This window comes from Mustela erminea, chromosome 1 (assembly GCF_009829155.1).
Source record: "Mustela erminea isolate mMusErm1 chromosome 1, mMusErm1.Pri, whole genome shotgun sequence".
Lineage (NCBI taxonomy): Eukaryota > Metazoa > Chordata > Mammalia > Carnivora > Mustelidae > Mustela > Mustela erminea.
In genome coordinates this window covers 80117008-80135442 of record NC_045614.1, presented here as the reverse complement: position 1 = coordinate 80135442, position 18435 = coordinate 80117008, and the positions used below count along the sequence as shown (strand labels likewise).

The following is an 18435-nucleotide window of genomic DNA, read 5'->3' as shown; positions in this document are numbered from 1 at the left end:
AGGCACAGGAGGCCTCTGAAACTACCTTCTATTTATTTTTTATTTAAAATTTATTTATTTATTTGAGAGAGAGAGAGAGCACAAGTTGGGGAGGAGAGGAAGAGGAAGATAAGCAGTCTCCCCGCTGAGCAGGGAGAACTATGTGGGGTTTGATCCCAGGACCCTGAGATCATGACCCAGCCAAACCCAACAGCAGGATGCCCAACTGACTGAGCCACCCAGGAACCCCACTATCTTCTATTTAAAGACTAGCTTTCCTTCAAGAGTTTGTCGATTTTGCATTTCTTATTTATTATGGCATGATCTCTGAGGAGAAAAGTGTCAGTATTATTATTCACTCTTCACTGAAGGAATCTGGAGTCCTGATAATGAGCTTGGGGTAGGTTAAAGATGGCTACAAACTCTGCCATTTTTCCCATCTAGAGGTGGGCTCTTGACTCTGGGCTGGTGCTGGGTCTTGTTTGGACCAACAGTATGTGGCAAAAATGATGCTATATGACTCTAACCTGGGACTCTGCAATTTTGCTTTCATGTGCTCGGAACTCTCCTTCTTGTAATCCACCAGCCATGGAAGAGTTCAACTGGCCTGCCAGAGGAGAGGCTGTATGGAGAGAGGCCTGAAGCTATGTCTGAGGTCTCAGCCCCAACCCCTGCTAAATTTAAGCCAGTAACTTTTGGGATAGTGTACTATTTAGCAATAAATAGCTGAAAATTAAGTTTTAGCTAAGCCATAAAAATTTCAGCTTTCACTCATGATTTCCCTAACCAGAACTTAACACGGAGTGGTGTGGTCACTCATACTTGTATCCTGCATATATAAAACCAGAAGGGGTCAGGGTTGGCCAATGACTATGAGGCAGGCTGGGTGGTGTCCATTGAAGGTAGACCATTTCATAGAGTCTTTAAAATGGCTTCTTTGGGTTCTTCCTACTATGCTGAGACTTCAGGAAGCATCAGATACCTGACACGCCCCTTTAGTTCCCAGTTCATTGGCAAAACCCCAATTGCTTGCTGAAAGAGAGTGAGCTATGATTCTGAAGCTAAAGGGGAGGTGGGGGACTGGGAACTCATCAAATAATTTGAATTAGCATCAGGCACACAAAAGCTCTTGTCACCCAGTAACGAGTCTGGGAGCACTTACCTGAAGACATTAGCAGGACCGCCTGAAGGAGAGCTACTTCAGTGTCATCCAGGTTGAAAGAAGACAGTGACATGCCCAGGTCAAAGATGGCGTCCGACACCACCCCAAGACCCCCGTTCTTCAGCTGGCCCCGCGTCACTGCCATTTCCCCATTCAAGGTTAAAGTCTCACTTTCTGGGTCATAGCGCACAGCAGCACGAAGGGACATGATCTCCATGCAGCAGCCTTTGAGGAGGATTATCTGGTCTTCACATGGCAGCTGAAAAAAACCAGCTCACATCAGCAAGAATAAGCACACAGATGTCAGTGAGCAATAATATGCAGTATCGTAATAGCAACAGAGACCACATCCTGTGATCAACTCGGCCTTGCACTCTTTGAGCCCATGGCTTTTCCCTTCCTACTTGGCTGCAGACTTTCAACAACCATTTTTCAGACTCCAAGTTGGTGACCAATTTTAATGTCAGTACTTTGCCTTTCTGTTATGATGGATATAGATCTCCAACTGGGATTACAGTCTTGTGTGAGATCGTGCTAAAAATCCCTTACTCTGGGGTTTTGTATCATAACACCAACTGATCATTGCTTGAGAACATGGTTTACGTTAAGCTTACCTACATTTCTCATAGTTCTATGAGTCAACAGCTGGCAACTCTGCTTCTCTTTGTTTTTTGAAGCAAGTTTGCTCCTTGGGTCTCTCAAAAGGCACAGAAGGAGAAGGTCACATATAGAGGCATGTCGTTTCCGAGGCCCAGAGATGTAAAAGCTTTAGCCAAAGTCACCCAGTGAGTTAGAGGCAGAGGTGAGACTAGAATTCAGATCTCCTGGCTCTTAGGGTTATGTGCTCAGTAATGGAGGCACCAGAATTACTTCACACATTGGGTTTCTCTGCCAGACTGTAATCTTGTTTTAAGCATATTTGGTTGCCTTGTTAATTAGGATTTGTGATAATGTGGTAACATTTATAATAAACTTTTAAAAAAAACAACTTTGTTAGCAAAATAACAAAAAATCAGAGTTTTACTTTCTGGGGGGGATAGAATGTTTAATTAAAAGCCATTATCAAAGTAGTTTGAAAGGCTATTAATGGATATTTTTGAGGCATTGGGCATTGTGCTAAGCTTTACAGATGTCACCTTATACTTAATCTTCACAGCAATACAGTGAAGTGAATATTCTAATTCCAATTTCATTTACAGAAGTGGAAATCAAGGCACTGAGAGGTTGAGTAACATGCTAAGGGGTCACATGGGGGTTTTGTGAGTAAGGCTAGTATTTGAAGCTAGATCTTCCAGAATCCAGTGCAAAGAGAAGAGAACACATTCTTTTTAAGTACTTAGGATATGACTAAGTTTCCATAAACAACAAATATGTAAATTACACATAATTGTTATCTTTTCATGAAATCAGGTACAAATTCTTTTGGGGCAGTACTCTTGGCAACACTTGACTAGTTCAGTTTTGGTTGTTATGTAAAACTGAAGGTAATATTACTGAATTACATTTAAAATGCGGGGTATTTCATATTTTTCACTAGCTCAGCCTAGCCACCTTACCATTTAATTTCAAAACTTAGCTTTTCCCCCAGAATAAAATTCATTTCATATTTGGTTCTGGAATTCTCTCCTTCCACCCATTAAAGAAGAAGAATCCCTGTGATTTGCTTTTATTTAGGTTCAAATTTGTGTTCCTTGATGATATCTTTGGATTTTTGGCCCAAGATCATCGTAGGAAATAGGAAACCCTGAGCTTGGATAGATCCTCCACCAATAAGATGGAGAATGGGCCCAAGTAGATGGGGGCTGGCTTTAATCTCTGTGGGGAACAAGGAAATATTTGGCCTCATCAGGGTCATGTGAGGGCTTGTTAAACACATTGCTGGTCCCACCCTCTGAGTTTCTGCATTTTCCGGGTTCCCAGGGGATGCTCTTGCCTTTGTTTCAGGGGCCAGGGACCCTTTTGTTCTTGAGAACCACTGGCATAGAATAACAAAGAGAAATTCCTGATCAGATCAAACAATTTATTACTATTATTTTTAATTTGCCACAAGGAATGCAAACTTGGGCAGGCCTTGTCTTTGTAGCTAGGTTGGAGTGTAGATGAAGTAGAAGATTTCTTTTTAAAACTTAACTGTTGATTCAGATCTGAAATGAAAGCTGAACTCATATTTGTCAAGGATCACCAACAGTTTAAAAATTAGGCCAGATGACTTTCCCTTTTAGAACGATTTGTAGGATGCTGTTGAGATTTGTTTCAACACGTGGGCAAATGATCTTGGTTACCCGCCACAATACTTTCACTGTGATATCGTGGCAAGAAGGGCCTGACAGGCAGAGGTGCAGGGACACTCCCACATACTCTTCCTGTCTCCTCAGGAGCACATCACTCAGATTGACTGGCAAAGATGACAGTGCCCTGCACTCCAGAAATGATTCTTAATGTGTGTTTTTTGGCAGTTCTGTCAGCAGCGATTTTAGATCTTTCAAAGCCCTGGGTGTCCACCAACCTGGCTGGGGGGTTGGCATGGATCTTAGTAGAAAATTACTGTGAGCCCAATTTAAACAACACATGCCCCAAAATGCCTCTGGCAGGAAAGCTCTGGCTTTTGAGACCACCTGGGATCTCTAGCCCACTCCAGAGGCAGTTCAGGGGGCTACACAGTTCCTTTTCCTCTTCAATGTTTTAATGAGAGTGATAAAGACTAAAGGCCCTCAGGGAACCACAAACACTGGAAACAAATGCATCTCTGCTGTAAAAGTAGCCTCCCCCCCCTTTTTTTTGTAATTTTGAGACTACACAAATCAGGGTTAAAGAGACAGAATCATGACCTTGAAGCAAGATTAAACTTCTGAGAGAAATGTGAAGACAGAAGCTGGCCAGAATCCATGCTTGAAAAGTTCCATGTTGACCCTTCACCCTTGCCATGGTCATAAGTGCATGGTGTGTTCGTTCCTGGTGGTGGAGATGGCTTCTTTTATTTCTTCTTTAACTGAAATATCTCTCTGTGGTTGGTTGACATGAGCTTTACATTTTCTTTTCTTTTTTTTTTTTTTTTTAAAGATTTTATTTATTTATTTGACAGAGAGAGATCACAAGTAGGCAGAGAGCCAGGCAGAGAGAGAGGAGGAAGCAGGCTCCCTGCTGAGCAGAGAGCCCGATGCGGGACTCTATCCCAGGACCCCGAGATCATGACCTGAGCCGAAGGCAGCGGCTTAACCCACTGAGCCACCCAGGCGCCCTTTTTTTTTTTTTTTTTTTTTTTTTTTTAAAGATTTTATGAGCTTTACATTTTCTAAGAAACATTTTTGGGTGGGTATTCAAGGGGGAACACATGACTAACAGGCTAGCTCAAGTTTTAGGGGTGGTGTCCTCAATAGAGTTTCTCTTCAGACACTAAGGATGGGGGACAAGAGACAGCTCAGAGAGAGTGAGGATCAAGAAAGGTCCAGAAAAACAAACTCAACCCAGTGAACAAAAGAGAAAGATGACACTGAGAGTCAGAGGAAACCAGTGCCCTTGGCACAGCTATGAGAGTGTGCACCCTTCTTGAAAGCAATATGGCAACACATCTCAGAAGCCTTAAAAGGTATATATACTTTGGTCCTTAAAATCTACTTCTGCAATTTTCCCTTAAGAAATAGTATTGTGAGCAGGGCATAGGAGCCAGGATGTTCACTGGAGAATGTTTATATTAGTGAAAAATGGGAAAAGGACTGAAGATCCAGTCAATGCATATAACCTCAGTTATGTAGATCTATTCTTTAGAATAGTATGTTGTCACTAAAACTTATTTGTGAAAGAACATTTAATGATGTGTGCTCTACAGTTGGGGGTAAGAAGTTTGGTACAACAGGGTGCTGGTAATTTTTCTTTACCTCAGTGTTAATTAGTTGGGTGTGTTGAGTATGTGAAAATTCATTGAGCAACATCTTTATGATAAGTGCCTTTTACTCTTTAATAGAAAAGTTTAAAAATGTTTCATAAGTAGGATGTACATTATGGTATAAATTATATATGTTTCATATTTTGTATATGTGTGTGTACATGTGTATATACATATATGTATACACACACATAATTGAAAAAGACTAAAATAGACTCCAAAACGTCAGCAGTTTATCCTTAGGTGGTGTTACCATGAATCTTGAATATGTTATTTAAAAAAATTTTGTTTATTTGAGAAAGAGAGACTGTAAGCAAGCATGAGCAAAGGGAGGGGCAAAGAATAGGCAGAAGCAGACCCCCCACTGAGCAGGGAGCCAGACTAGGAGCTCCAATTTTAGGACCCTGGGATCATGACCTGAGTTGAAGGCAGACCCAACAGACTGAGCCAACCTTGAATATGTGATTTTTAATAGCCTTCCAAACTTTAATAAATACTAGTTTAAAAAGATGGTCAGAGACATGGGATGTTCCACACCAAATACACATATGAAAAAATTCCTTCTCCAGGACTCACCAGTTCTTCTGCGGGTGGGGTACAAGTCATTCCCTCTATAGGACTGCCAGCTGGCACATCAGGTACCCTGGCCCCAACCACAGTGAAGCAGGGGACAAGAGCAAAGTACACACTCTCTCAGCTAGGTCTGGGGGTCAGATACCTGCATCCTGAAGCCTACTGTTCTGTCCTTCTGGATGTGGCTTTTGTGGAGGTGCAAAACAAGCAATGAAAAGTGTCCTCATCATTGTCTGAGGTCTCTAGACTCCAGCTGGGGTCCCATTATTGCAAACCCAAAAACACAGATGAGCTGGAAGCCAAATCTTTCCAGGTGAGGAGAGGGCTTCTTTCTAGGTGAGGCTAGATTGGCTTCTCACTTGGATAGCTTATATAAGAGGCTCATGGCAGTACATGGACCTGTGTATTTGATATCTTTCTGGGTTTCTTTGGAGGTGGGAAGAACAATAGTTTGGCACCTGATAGCTTTTCAAAGGGAAAAATTCTCCACTTGATTCAAAAAAGGGAGGTTAGAGGCAGGATGGTAATGGAATAGATAAAACAGAAACCTTAACAAGTGGAATTTATGGATACACTTAGGTCCCAGGCCTATCTAAGCACTTTACATCATTATCCCATTTAAACCTTACAATAGCTCTAAGCAGTAAATAGTATCATGATTCCCATTTTAAAGATGAAATAACCAAGATTTGAAGACACCAAATAAGTTACGTAAGATTCCTGCCTATCCGGCTGACTGCAGAGCCCATGCTTCCAGGAACCACATGGTAGGACTGCTAAAGTTAGAGATGAGGGATCTGGTGTCCTAAAGGGAAAGCCTATAAGCTCAGGTGGATGAGCTCTTCAGGGTGCCATGAAAACAGGGCAAGAAAGGGTGAACTTATAAGAAAAGAGAGGAGAGGTAAGGAGTTAAGATCCTTGCTCTGTGAGGGAGATCCTTATTCTTGAGGTGGAAACAACCACAGAACCGTTTTGCTAGGATATGTAACGGAAAGCATATTGACTTAGACTCAAACCATGGCCCCATGTTTGGATAAATCAACTTAATCTCTTCAATCTTAGTTTTCCCCATCTATAAAATGGGCTTAATTAAAGCTATCCTGCAAATCTGTTATAAGGATTGGATTTAATGTGGGCAGAGTTGAGCATGGTAACTGGGACATTGTAGGTGCAGAATGAACAGATGTTATTAATGTCAGTCATATTTCGCTATGCCTGGAGTCAGTGCATAGATAGATAGGATCTTCAGCCTCATGTGAACTAGCTAATGAGTGATGACTGAATAGAGAAGTAGGGAAATAAAAGTGAAACAGTGTATTTTCATTTTGTATTGACATTGCTTTCATGTGACTAAGTCCCTACTAATTAACATTAAATTATAAATAATACTCCATATTCCTGGAAATCAATGGACCTGCAATGAAAAATAACGCAGAAGGAAGAACAGTGTCCTTACCTCACAAAACATAGGCAACTTTTTGGCAAAATCCACCACTCTGGTAATTGCTGGTGTAATGATTTTTGTAAAATGGCTGAAGGCTTCCAAGTCAACCTTTCCACCTTCTGGGGCATTTACTATTGGTGCTTGTCCAATATCTTCTGGCTAAAGAGGAGAAACAAGAAAGATTTAAATGAAGAACAAGAAAGGATCTTTATCATCGTTCTCATGTGGCAGAAAAATCTCTTCTGAATTGACATGTTATGCAATTTCCGGTTTTCTCTTTGCTCATTATTAAACGATGTCGCTTTCTGTAGTTCAATTTTCTGAGCAAAGTTACTGTCTTGGCCGTTGTTTTAAGAGCTGCTGGTGATAATGTTCACAGAATTGCTGCTGCAGAATTAAAGTGAGAGAAAGAGGGAGGCAGAGGGAAACAACAGGAACTTGGATCCTGCTTCTAAACACATGAAGGATGCCTGGTGACATATGTGCTAGGGGCTCTGGGGTGGCATTTTCAGAGCCCTGCACATTCTGGCATTTGTGGGCCATGATGGAGGAGTGTGATGGGGATGTCCTGGTGATGAGGGAGCAGAAGTAAGCTGAAGACAAAACACCAGCTGACATCCCCCTAATCACCGCCACCTCCCCAACTCCTAGGTGGGATATGTGTGACATTCTTCCAGAAAACGGTCTTTTTTTTTTTTCTTTCCATTTTTAAAAGTCTTTATTTATTTATTTTATTGTGTTCAATTAGCCAACGTATAATACATCATTTTGATGTAGTGTCTGACAGTCTTAATGTTAATACTTTGCTAGAAGGGAAATACAACCTGAGCTCGACAATTACAGGGCCTCCAGTATCCTGAGAGTCTTCTGCCAATGAAAGAGTCTTCGCATATAAAAGAGTCTTAGCATATTGAAGTCCATTTGGACACCTCTGTTTTTCCTTATCTCTCTCAACTCCCAAGTATATAATCAGCCATTCCTCAGGACCCCAGTATAGTAGCTCTTTCTGCCCATGGGTCCTGTCCCCGAACTTTAATAAAATTACCTTTTTACACCAAAGACTTCAGCTCTGGACCTCACCAACATTCCCAAACTCCATCATTGGCAAGAAGCACCCCGTGGATTCATTCTTGCTTTTGACCTAGCAGCTGGGTCTCGAAGTTCACATCTGCCCTATAGACGCTAGTTGGAGGAGGTCTTGTGGGGCTGAGGGGCACCTCTAGGTCGCTTGGAGGAACTGAGCTGTGTAAACTTGGCAAGCTTTCAGGCAGACACACTAGTGTCTGTTTTTCCCACTAGTGTTATACTAGTAACACTAGTATTACTAGTATTCAGTGTCCCCGGGGGCACTTCTCTGCCCTTGGCTTGCCCGAGAACAAAAGCCATAGCCTCAAAGCCATAGCTACTCAAAGGGTGGTGTAGCAGCTTGGGTATCATCTGGGCACTTGTTAGAAAGGCAGAATCTCAGCCGCCCCCTCCCCCCTGTCCTAATGGTACAGAACCAGCATTTTAGCAAGTCCCCAGGTGCTTGTATCACTCACGTTAGCCTCCCCAGTGTACTTTGGTACTCTCCAGCTCCTTAGCTGAGGGTTCCAAGACCACCATGGTCTCTCACCGTCTGCTATTGCCACCTGTGTTACCTACCAGGAACAGTTTCCCTTGTTGCCCTTTCTCGTTGTCATAATTATGACCACCATTTATCTGTGGCCTGCCAGCGAGCCACCCCTTTGAGCAAGTACATTATCTCAAGTGGTTTTCATACAATCCTGATTGGCAGGTGAGAAAACAAAGGGCTCAAGGAGGTTAAGAACAATCCCCTGAGGCCAGGACTAGATCTTGGTCATGCAGCCTCTACCCAGCAATCTGCCAGGAACCCCACATCTACCCCATACTTCAAGGCTTTTACAACTGATACAGTTTGTTTTTGTTTTTGTTTTTTCAAAGGTTTATGTTTCTGAGAGAGCAAGCACTCATGTGCAGCCCTGACGTGGGACTTGATCCCATGACCCTGGGATCATGACCTGAGCCAAAATCAAGAGTCAGATGTTCAACTGACTGAGCCACAAAGGTGCTCCACAGCCTGTACACTTTTCATACCAGGGGGCAAAATATTACTCCTACTATTTCCCTTACCATTCTCTCCCACTACCTTACTAGAAGTTGTGAAGGTGATGGGAGGGGTCAGAGACTCAAGCCTATCCCATGGCCTGGAGCCACAGTGAACAGACCAGAACCAGGCACCCAGGGTTGGGAGAGGTGGGACGGTGGGCAGAGATGGGCAGGAGGATCTGGCACTGAGAACTAGTCAAGCAAAGCTGAATCTCTCACTCTCAGAGTCATGAGGACACTGCTGGTGACAAGACTATAGCTTGCCTACAGCCGTGGTCCCCAAACTTGCTTGCATCAGAATCACCTGATGGGTTCCCATGTCCAGAGTTTCTGATACTGTAGGTCAGGGATACCTGGGAATCCAGCCCGGGAATCTGCATGTCTAACAACTTCCCAGGGCATGCTGATGCTGCTGGTCTGGGACTACACTTTGAGAACCACTTGGCTGGCAATAACACATCCAGCTCAGAGGAATCCAGTTACCATTTTCTTCCCACAGCTCTCCAATTATTGCTCACGTCTAATTCTTAGAACAAAGGAAAGCAAAGGATGACTCTCTTACTGACATGTTACTAGGGCACCAGGGTCAACAGGAGCAGCCCAGGCCCTCTCCAAAGGCGTGGTAGGAGCTGTGGTTACAGCCTAGGGGAGGATTTAAAATACATTACATAACAAACTGGCAGCATTGACCCTTTTTGGGTTATCCAGTAGGTTCTTCTGTTTATTTTATTTTATTTTTTATTGTTTGCTTTGCCAGCAGCAGGTGAATGGGAAAGGAACCTAGTCTGTCATGTTATCATAGTCAGTGATGATGTTTTGGGGCAACAGTTGGTGTGGGAAGCCCATGGGAGGCGACTGCTTTGCTGGCTTTCTGGATGCAGAGAGAATTGATGGAATAATCACACGTACAGCTTCCTTTTCTCTCTCTCTGCCTGTCTTTCTCACATAGACTGAACGAAGGGATAAGGCACATCAGGTCCTCCTCTGGGCCCTGCTTCTCCTGGCATTTGTCACCTCCTTGCTGGTCTCCCCCCAGCCCAGAAATGAGTCTCATCTCACCTGCCTTGCTTATTTTACAACTCTGTTACGAAGACTGACTGATAAGAGGAACGTGGTCATACCTTAAGAAAGGGAGTTTTATATACACATGCACACACACACACATAAGGGGAGGTTTTTTTAGAAATAAAAATAAAATAATAATATTTTTATATTTTTACAGTTTGGCTTGGTTGAGTCTAATTGTCTTGTCACTGAACACGGATAGATCTAATCTGATTGTATTTAATGGTATTCAGTGTCCTTTGAAATGTCGGTTAAGTTAATACCGATTTTAAAAAATTTCCATTTAATCTCTGGGTTCATGGGGCATTTAAATCACATCTGTGATACCGCTAAAGGTTTGAAGAAAGGAGGGGAGTTTTATAAGGAAATATGGCAATTTTAATTAAAATTAAACTTAAAAAGGTAACCACCTCACAAGCTTTTCTGTTGAAAAATAAATAGCAGGGTAAGGAAAAAAATAAATAGCAGGATAGGGTATTTAGTGGAAAATACGATTGCTAGAAATAAAATCATATACAAAGTCAAGGCTTTTTATTATATTAAGCTTTATTCCCATAATGGATCTTGGATACCAGAAGAAAATGGATAGATAGATAAATAGAGTCTATGAATTGACCTGAGTCAACACATGAGGTATGAGAAATTAAGGTTGAGCACTGTAACCCTGTCTGTGACCTCCCTAAAGATTTTTTACATTGTTTGCTACAATATTTGGAAGATGTTAGAAATAAAGAAGAGTACAGGGGTGCCTGGGTGGCTCAGTGTTTAAAGCCTCTGCCTTCGGCTCAGGTCATGATCCCGGGGTCCTGGGATCGAGCCCTGCATTGGGCTCTCTGCTTGGCGGAGGGCCTACTTCCTCCTCTCTCTCTCTGCCTGCCTCTCTGCCTACTTGTGGTCTCTGTCTGTCAAATAAATAAATAAAATCTTAAAAAAAAAATAAAGAAGAGTACAAACAGTTGACATCAATTGACCCTACTAGACACGTTGATATAGCTAATAGGTTTGTAATCCATGACACGAGATATATTTGCTTACCCCAACCTCCCACCCCCAACCCAAAGAGCATGCACTGGGATCAAGCTCAGGTACCGACGATAAGTCACCAAGGTAGACTGTGGGCAAAGCCTGGTTTTTACCTCTGTGGCTCAAGCTGCCTTAGCTTTCTCACTGGGGGGCTTCCAGTTCTCATTCTGACTTTCCTCCTGCTTGGCTGCCCTACTGGACCTTCTGAGTCAGTTCATCCTACCTATTCATGTCTCCTGCTCAACTTGCTTTGCACTTTTGCTGCCTTTCCTCCTGACTTTTGCTTTCTCTCAAGTCCCCACTTCCATCTTATCTTTGCCAATTCCAAATCCTATCCCACTCAGATTCTGTTTTCTCTTCGAAGTCTTCCCAGATGACCTGTGTGAAATGAGGCCTATCTCACAGGAACACAGATTGTGGGCCATGTACATCACTCATGGCATTCAGCATTTATTACTATCACTTTTTATTGCGTTATGTAGGTATGCAGTAAGATATAAACTTCTTGGGTGGGAGGCATAAGCTTTAAGGTTGTCTCCTGTGTGGAAAACATTGAGCTAAAAGGTGGAGGACAGAATGCTTTTTGGTTGGTTGAGTGAATAAATGTATGTTTATACATGTTGAACCAATATTTATTCAGCAGCTACTATGGAGCCCGGCCTGGTTCTAGATGCTGAGGTTACATCAATGAACAATGCACCCTCAAGGAACTTTCACTGTATTGAAATATAAAGAATATTTATATAATAAATATTTATAAATATTTATAACAAAAATATAGTAATAAAATATTTATTTAATAAATATTTATAAATAAACAAAATATTAAAATATAAAATATTTATAATATAAATATAAATATTTATAAATATAAAGACAATATAAAGAATATTCTCACAGAAGAATTTTTATTTGTGATTAGACTGGAGGCAACATGATAGTATGTGGGGGTCAGAAGGGAGGTGGGCAGCCTAGGACTCGTTGAGAAGTGATGTGTAAGCTTTAACTGGAAGAATGTCATGAAGGTAACACTCCACAGAGCCAGAGGAAGAAAGTTAAAGACAAAGGGAAAAGCCGGTGCCAAGTCCCAAGGCCAGAAAGGAGGCCCATGTAGTTGGGTCCCAGAGATGGCATGAGATGGGGCACAGAGGCAGGCGAGGGTCTCATGATGATGGCCTCTGGGGAAGGGATGGGTTTATGCAGTGTGGCTCCACTGAGGGACTTCAAATAAGAGGGCAGCAGGATGAGAATTTGGGTTGTTATGTGGAGTAGGAATGTGGTAAGCCAGACGAAGAAATGGCCCTGTGGCACTAGCTGTTTGGGCAGGACATAAAGTGGTCTGGACTATGGGGTGACAGTAGACATGGAGAGAAGTGGAAGAGCTCAAACTTCTCTTGGGAGCTGGACATAGGGCTTTCTGACTGACTGGATGTGGGGTGCAGGCCAATTAGGAATCCAGGATATCTCCTCGGGACAGTGGTGGGGATGGGGGCATGAAGGGAGAGAGATTCAGGGGTGTGTGCAGGGGTGGGCTTCTACTAGCTTACTTGTGTCACTAGCTGCTGATACACAAAGGGAGACTAGGTGCCTTTCTGCTTTGACTGTTATCAGTATTGTTCAAGGTGAGTAGCAGATGCTGCCCATTGACCTCTTTGCTGTGGCTGGCTCAGAGCTGAGGGCTATGTGGCTTGAACTTACAGCTCTCTAGCACAAGCAGAGTGGGATGGGGCCAGATGGGACTTGTCCCTTCCTTTGCGAGATCACAGGGTACCTTCTTACACCTCTGTAAGGGGGTGGGCAGGAAGGCCCAGACCAATGGTGATTAAAGGTCCTTGGGCTTTGGGATATTACTTCAGGCTCTCCCTTTTCCCAGGATAAGCAGGGATGGACATGAGGTGAGAATTGTAGGGATAATGCATATAGGAACAACTTACATCGTTGTTAATGATGTGCTGGGCACTTATATCTACAACTTTTATACCTTGTGATGTAAAGTCGCCTGAGCCTTAGAGAGGTGAAGGAATTTGCTTAAAGTCATGTAACCAAAAAGCAATATACATACATACATACATACATATATACATATGTGTGTGTGTGTGTATATACATATATAGTTCAATGCTTGTCTTTGTTGCTTTAAATAAATATATATACACATATATGTGTGTGTATATATATTTATTTAAATATTAGATGTATTATGTAATAAAACATATAATATTATACATATAATACATATTATTATATGTATATATAAAGCAACACAGACAAGCATTGAACTCAGGCTGTCTGGTTGAATCTCCATGCACATGACTATGACCCTGCCTTCTGACGCAGTTATAATTTTGGGAGTTCGACACCTTCCTGACTTGGTTGCTCTTGCTTTATGACCTGTCCACGCATACCACATGTGGCCAAATCACCCATCCTGGTTGGCCCTTCTGCTTACGCCCCTTTCCTGAGGCTTTCCCAGTGGATCATGTGTGAAATCAGTCAGTAGTCTGCTGGGGGAAAGTTGGGCAGCCCGGTCCTTGTTCTGATGGTCACATTTTACACTTTACACTCATCCAAAGCTGTACCTTCGCATGCGAATGAAGGGAGCAGAATAATAACACCGTGTCAACAGACAATATTATTGCTGCTATGGGCTTTACTCCAAACTGAGTGTCTTCCCACCCCTGGGAGGTGTAGAAGTGAATTACCCATGGCAGAGACACTGCTTCCCTTGTTTGGCTCAGATGGCCCCTGTTCCCTTCTCAGTGCACTTCTCTGTTTCATCATCGCTGTCACCACACCCAAAGGGTGGTTACGTCGGGCACTTCTGTAACATCAGGGATTTGGGTGGATTGGAGAAAACTAGAAAATTATGATTTAAGTGCTTTTGGAAGTAGTTTTAAAGAGTGGCTTTGGAATTATGAAAATCTACATGGCTTTTTAAAAAGTTTATTTGCCAATGACTCTCATTTCTACAGACACAAATACAGATTTGAAACCCAGGTCGAACCAGCAGTCTCTACTTCTGACTTGAGTCCTGATGTTAGGGTGAAAAGTGATGAATATTCTTTTGGGGGACTAAGTGATTTTCCTCTTCCAGATAAGTGAGTACGTGCAGTTTTTAGGACAACATATAATTTTTAGTTCCTTCTGATATATTACTATACTATTATTAACATAATAGGTCTCTTCAAATTCTTTCTCAGCAGAAGATGGGCCATCATCACATACAAATAAATGAAATAATATGCATAGCAGTGTTATAAGTAGAATAGAGGCAGCCGCACGGGAGACACAAATCCTAATGTGTAGAAGCCTATTCAGACACGAATATCGTTTAGCAAAGCTGCCTTTGATGAAGGATTCTTAATGTCCTTACAAGAATAATTCACTGCTCAGTGAAATTTTTATCCTGAGCATACCTACTCAATCGGAGTCACTCTTCTGCAAGGGGCATGTGTAAATATGTAAACTAGGCTGAGACACAGGGCTTACTGTACTGTCTCTGAGGATGGGCCAGTGGAACTGTACATTCTCTTTCATGATATCTATTGCGTTCTGTCCTGGTTATCTATGCTGTGTAAAAAACTGTGGCTTAAAACAACAGATTTTTACTGTTGCGCAGAGTTGATGGGCTCAGCCAGGTGTTCTCACTTAGGGTCCCTCATATAGTTGTTCTTAAATGGAAACAGAGGCTGGTGTCATCTGAGACTTCTTTACCCACATTTCTGGACTCTTGTCTGGCACCAGATTCAGCCTTAAAAGTCACTCTGCTAAAATCTGTTGCTTAAAGGAATCCCAAGCCCAGCCTCTGTTCAATGAGAGAGAGAGAAACAGACTTCACCTCTCTATGGGAGAGAATGAGCTGTATATACAGGGAAGAAAGGCTGTAATGGCAGCCATCTTTGACAAGAGCTACCACAGGTCTCAACCACACATAGGATCGACACTGCAGTGACAATACTAAATGGAACATGGCCCTTCTGTTGAGGAGATGCTGGGGTGATCCCAGTCATAGAAGGGGAGAGGCTGATAGAAATGAAGCTCATTGTAGAGACAGATGGGACCGTAGAGGTATTCAGATACCCCCACCCCCAGCATCCTCCTAAGAAAAAATGGCCTGGAGAAGCAGCTTTTTGTATTTGGACCAAGAGGGTTGACAATTTCTTGAATGGATCAAAGATATACAAAATATCTGTCATCGGCTCCGCCCTGGGAGGGAAACAGGTGGGTAAAACAGTTGCTCTGTGAATGTCTGCTTCCCAAAGAGAACTCTTGTTCCTGGATACCTCATGACCCTGACAAAAAAACTAATGGCAAATCATCCTGTGCCATACTTTCTTTGGTTCTTTCTGTAGATGATCAGACTGATGAAAAGCATTAGGAGCCTTTGAGCTAAAGGTGCAGACCTGCTTTTTAACCATTAGCCAATCGTGTCTTCTTTGCTAAGAGATCACAAGACATAAAGGGATATGAATGTATTTTACTGCATAGAGTTTGTTTCTTAGCTTTCAGGCACAGCTCATGCCACCTCCTCAGAGAGACCTTTCTGACCACCCTGTTCAGAGAAGGAAGTCTCTCTCTGTTTCCAAATTTCTATAACTCTGCCCCATCACGATGTTTGTTTTCCTCACTGGACATACGACAACCTGTATTCATCTTGTTTGTTTAATCCTTACTGTTTTTCTCCCTCCAACAGAATAGAGCTGACTTATTCACTTACTGGCACACAGTAGTTGCTCAGTAAATGTCTTTTTTTTCCCCTTTAAAATAGAAGAATAGACTTTAGAGTCTGGAAAGACGTGCCCTCATGACCACTGGAATGAATTTAGTTAGACTAGTATTCATTCTCTTTCTGGAGTAGAGAAAACTGAAGTGTAAAAATCCCTAGAAGTCCATATGTGCCCCAAATCTTCCACTTTATTTGAAATTCAGCTTTGGCACTACTCTGAAATCAGGCTTGGAACTGGTTTCTACCATGTCCATTTATGGTTGATACATTTGGGGAAAGGCTAGATTTAGGCTTTGGGTAGGCAGGACCCTATCTTGTTATGCCCCAAATGGATTAGAATTGATCTATCTATTCAGAATTCATGTTTTCTAATTCCTGGCAGATATACCAAAGTAGGCCTGAGGATTCAAGATCAAGAAACTAAAAGGTTGCCCCTCCAAAGGCAGAGAGTCTTTCAAAGGCTCTTTGGGTTTGTGTAGGTGGCCAAGTTGTATAGTGTGGTGATGAAGTGAATGGATCCTGGAGCTGGGGTGAATCCATCACCACTGCTTATAGCTATGGAGCTCTGCAAGCTTCCTTAACCTCTCTGCCTCAGTTCTCTGCTTGGTAAAAATGAAGATTTTTACCCACTTTTACCTACACTTTTGACATAAGTTAATATGGAAAGCACTCGAAATGGAACCTGGCACTTAATAAGAGCCATCTAAGTGTTTTCTAATGTTACTGTTCATAGATTCCATGAATAGAGTATGTTAGAACCTATTCTGGACAGCAGTGAAAGTAACTGATAGCAGGTGGATTATGGGCCAGCTTTTTCTTTCCAAAAGTTTTCTTTAAGGTTGTAATCTTACTGTTTTCATGAAAAAATTATCTCCTTATAATGTTGATGAAAACTATATCCTTACCATGGTGGAAAAAATGTATCTTTTTAAGGACAATTATACACTATACCTTTTCAATGAGGTGGGAAGGAATGTTAACGTAACTTGGAGAGACAAACGGACCCACAGAATATCTGCTGCTGGTGCTCATAAAGATTCCACATCATAAACTAAGGGCATGATCAGTCTCTGAGATGGTCAAACCCCAGCTGGTGGTGGCAGCGTAGGGTAGTCCATCTGGTGAGGTGGGTGGACAGCCTGGACTTCTAGGCCTGGCTGCCACTTTCTAGTAGTGTGAAGCTGGGTGAACCAAATAAGGCCTTTGGTTTGGTTTGCATATCTGTGAGATGGGGATAATGATTCTAGCCTAACCAAAAGCATGGTGATGTCCAAAGGAGAAATGAATAGGAAGGACTTTCACAGTGGTTAGTTTTTATAAAAACATCACACACTCATCTTCCAAGAACCTAGAAAGTCCTGTTTCCTCTACATACCTCTATACATCCCAGCCCACACCCCCACCCCAACCCCCTAATTCCCCTTGTCTCCCTGGACTCGAGTTTCTTTGTTTTAAGCTAAATATTTTGACTTCTATTGACATAAAATTACAGTTGAGATATGGGACACTTCATTCTAGGGGTTATTTTTAAAGGGGATATCTTGGCGTGAGTTTAGGGGACTAACTATATAAATGGGCATCTGGGAGAAGAAATGGGTATAAAAGAGGAAAGCTGGCAGTTAAAGAAGGTTATAATTAGTTGATTTAAGGCTGGCCTTATTAACAGCAAAAGCAAATGGACTATGTCGCCTAAAAAACTGCTTTAGAATTTAGTGACTCACAAGCAACAGATGGGAGGGGTGACCCTTGTTCTCAAACAGCCCTGGTTTCAAATCCTGACTCTTCAAGTCACTTGACTTCTTGGGACTACTATCAGTGAAATGGGGGCATTCGCACCAGCATCCCAGGGTGATGAGGACTGAGCGAGCTGAAGGGGAAAATGTGGAGCACGCAGCTGATATCTAGCTGTGCCGGGGAGCCTCACCAGGAATTTCCGTTTCTGCTTCCAGTGGCTGCCTTGGGCATTGGTGGCCACATGGGCTTCAGTGACAGTTTTGATGAGCTCCCACTCCTCATCTGTGGGTTCCGGCTTGTGCCCAATGGATTTCTGCAGCTCTTCCCGCCGTCTTTTCTCCCGGTTCTCCTCAATCAGCTTCCTCTTCGCCAGCCTCTTGCTGTCATCCAGTACCACTAGGAGGGGAAGAAAGATGAGACGAAACGCAGGGACACACGCAGACACTTGGCAGACTGCACATGCGCCCTGGACCACCCACGCACAGATGGCTGAGCAGGTCCTGCAGGGTGGGTCACACTGAAATATTTTCTCTCCTTGGCAGCAAGAGCTGCCATTGACTAGCTGTGGTCCGACTCGAGATCTAATGCAAACTCCCAATGCCTGGCCAGCTTTTGAAACAAAGCTCTGGGGGAAGTTGGGCAGTGAGCATCCCACCTCCACAGAAGGTGGCCCTAAAGAAGAAGGAAGCAGAGGGAAGTAAAATCTGTCCTATCCATGGGTTCCCAGATGAGTCTGT

The 18435-nt window shown here is 42.7% G+C and overlaps 1 protein-coding gene across 11 annotated transcripts in view; it reads right to left on the bottom strand.

Annotated features, from left to right (window-relative positions):
• The window catches only part of THRB (thyroid hormone receptor beta), a 381519-nt gene that overhangs the window by 10094 nt on the left and 352990 nt on the right, over window positions 1-18435 (bottom strand). For all 11 annotated transcript variants that reach the window (XM_032328904.1, XM_032329115.1, XM_032328760.1 and 8 more), the window contains 3 exons: window positions 17889-18094; window positions 7054-7200; window positions 1142-1400 (listed from right to left, as the gene is read on the bottom strand). In XM_032328904.1, coding sequence (XP_032184795.1) covers window positions 1142-1400; window positions 7054-7200; window positions 17889-18094 — 612 coding nt within the window. The remainder of the gene's footprint in view (window positions 1-1141; window positions 1401-7053; window positions 7201-17888; window positions 18095-18435) is intronic.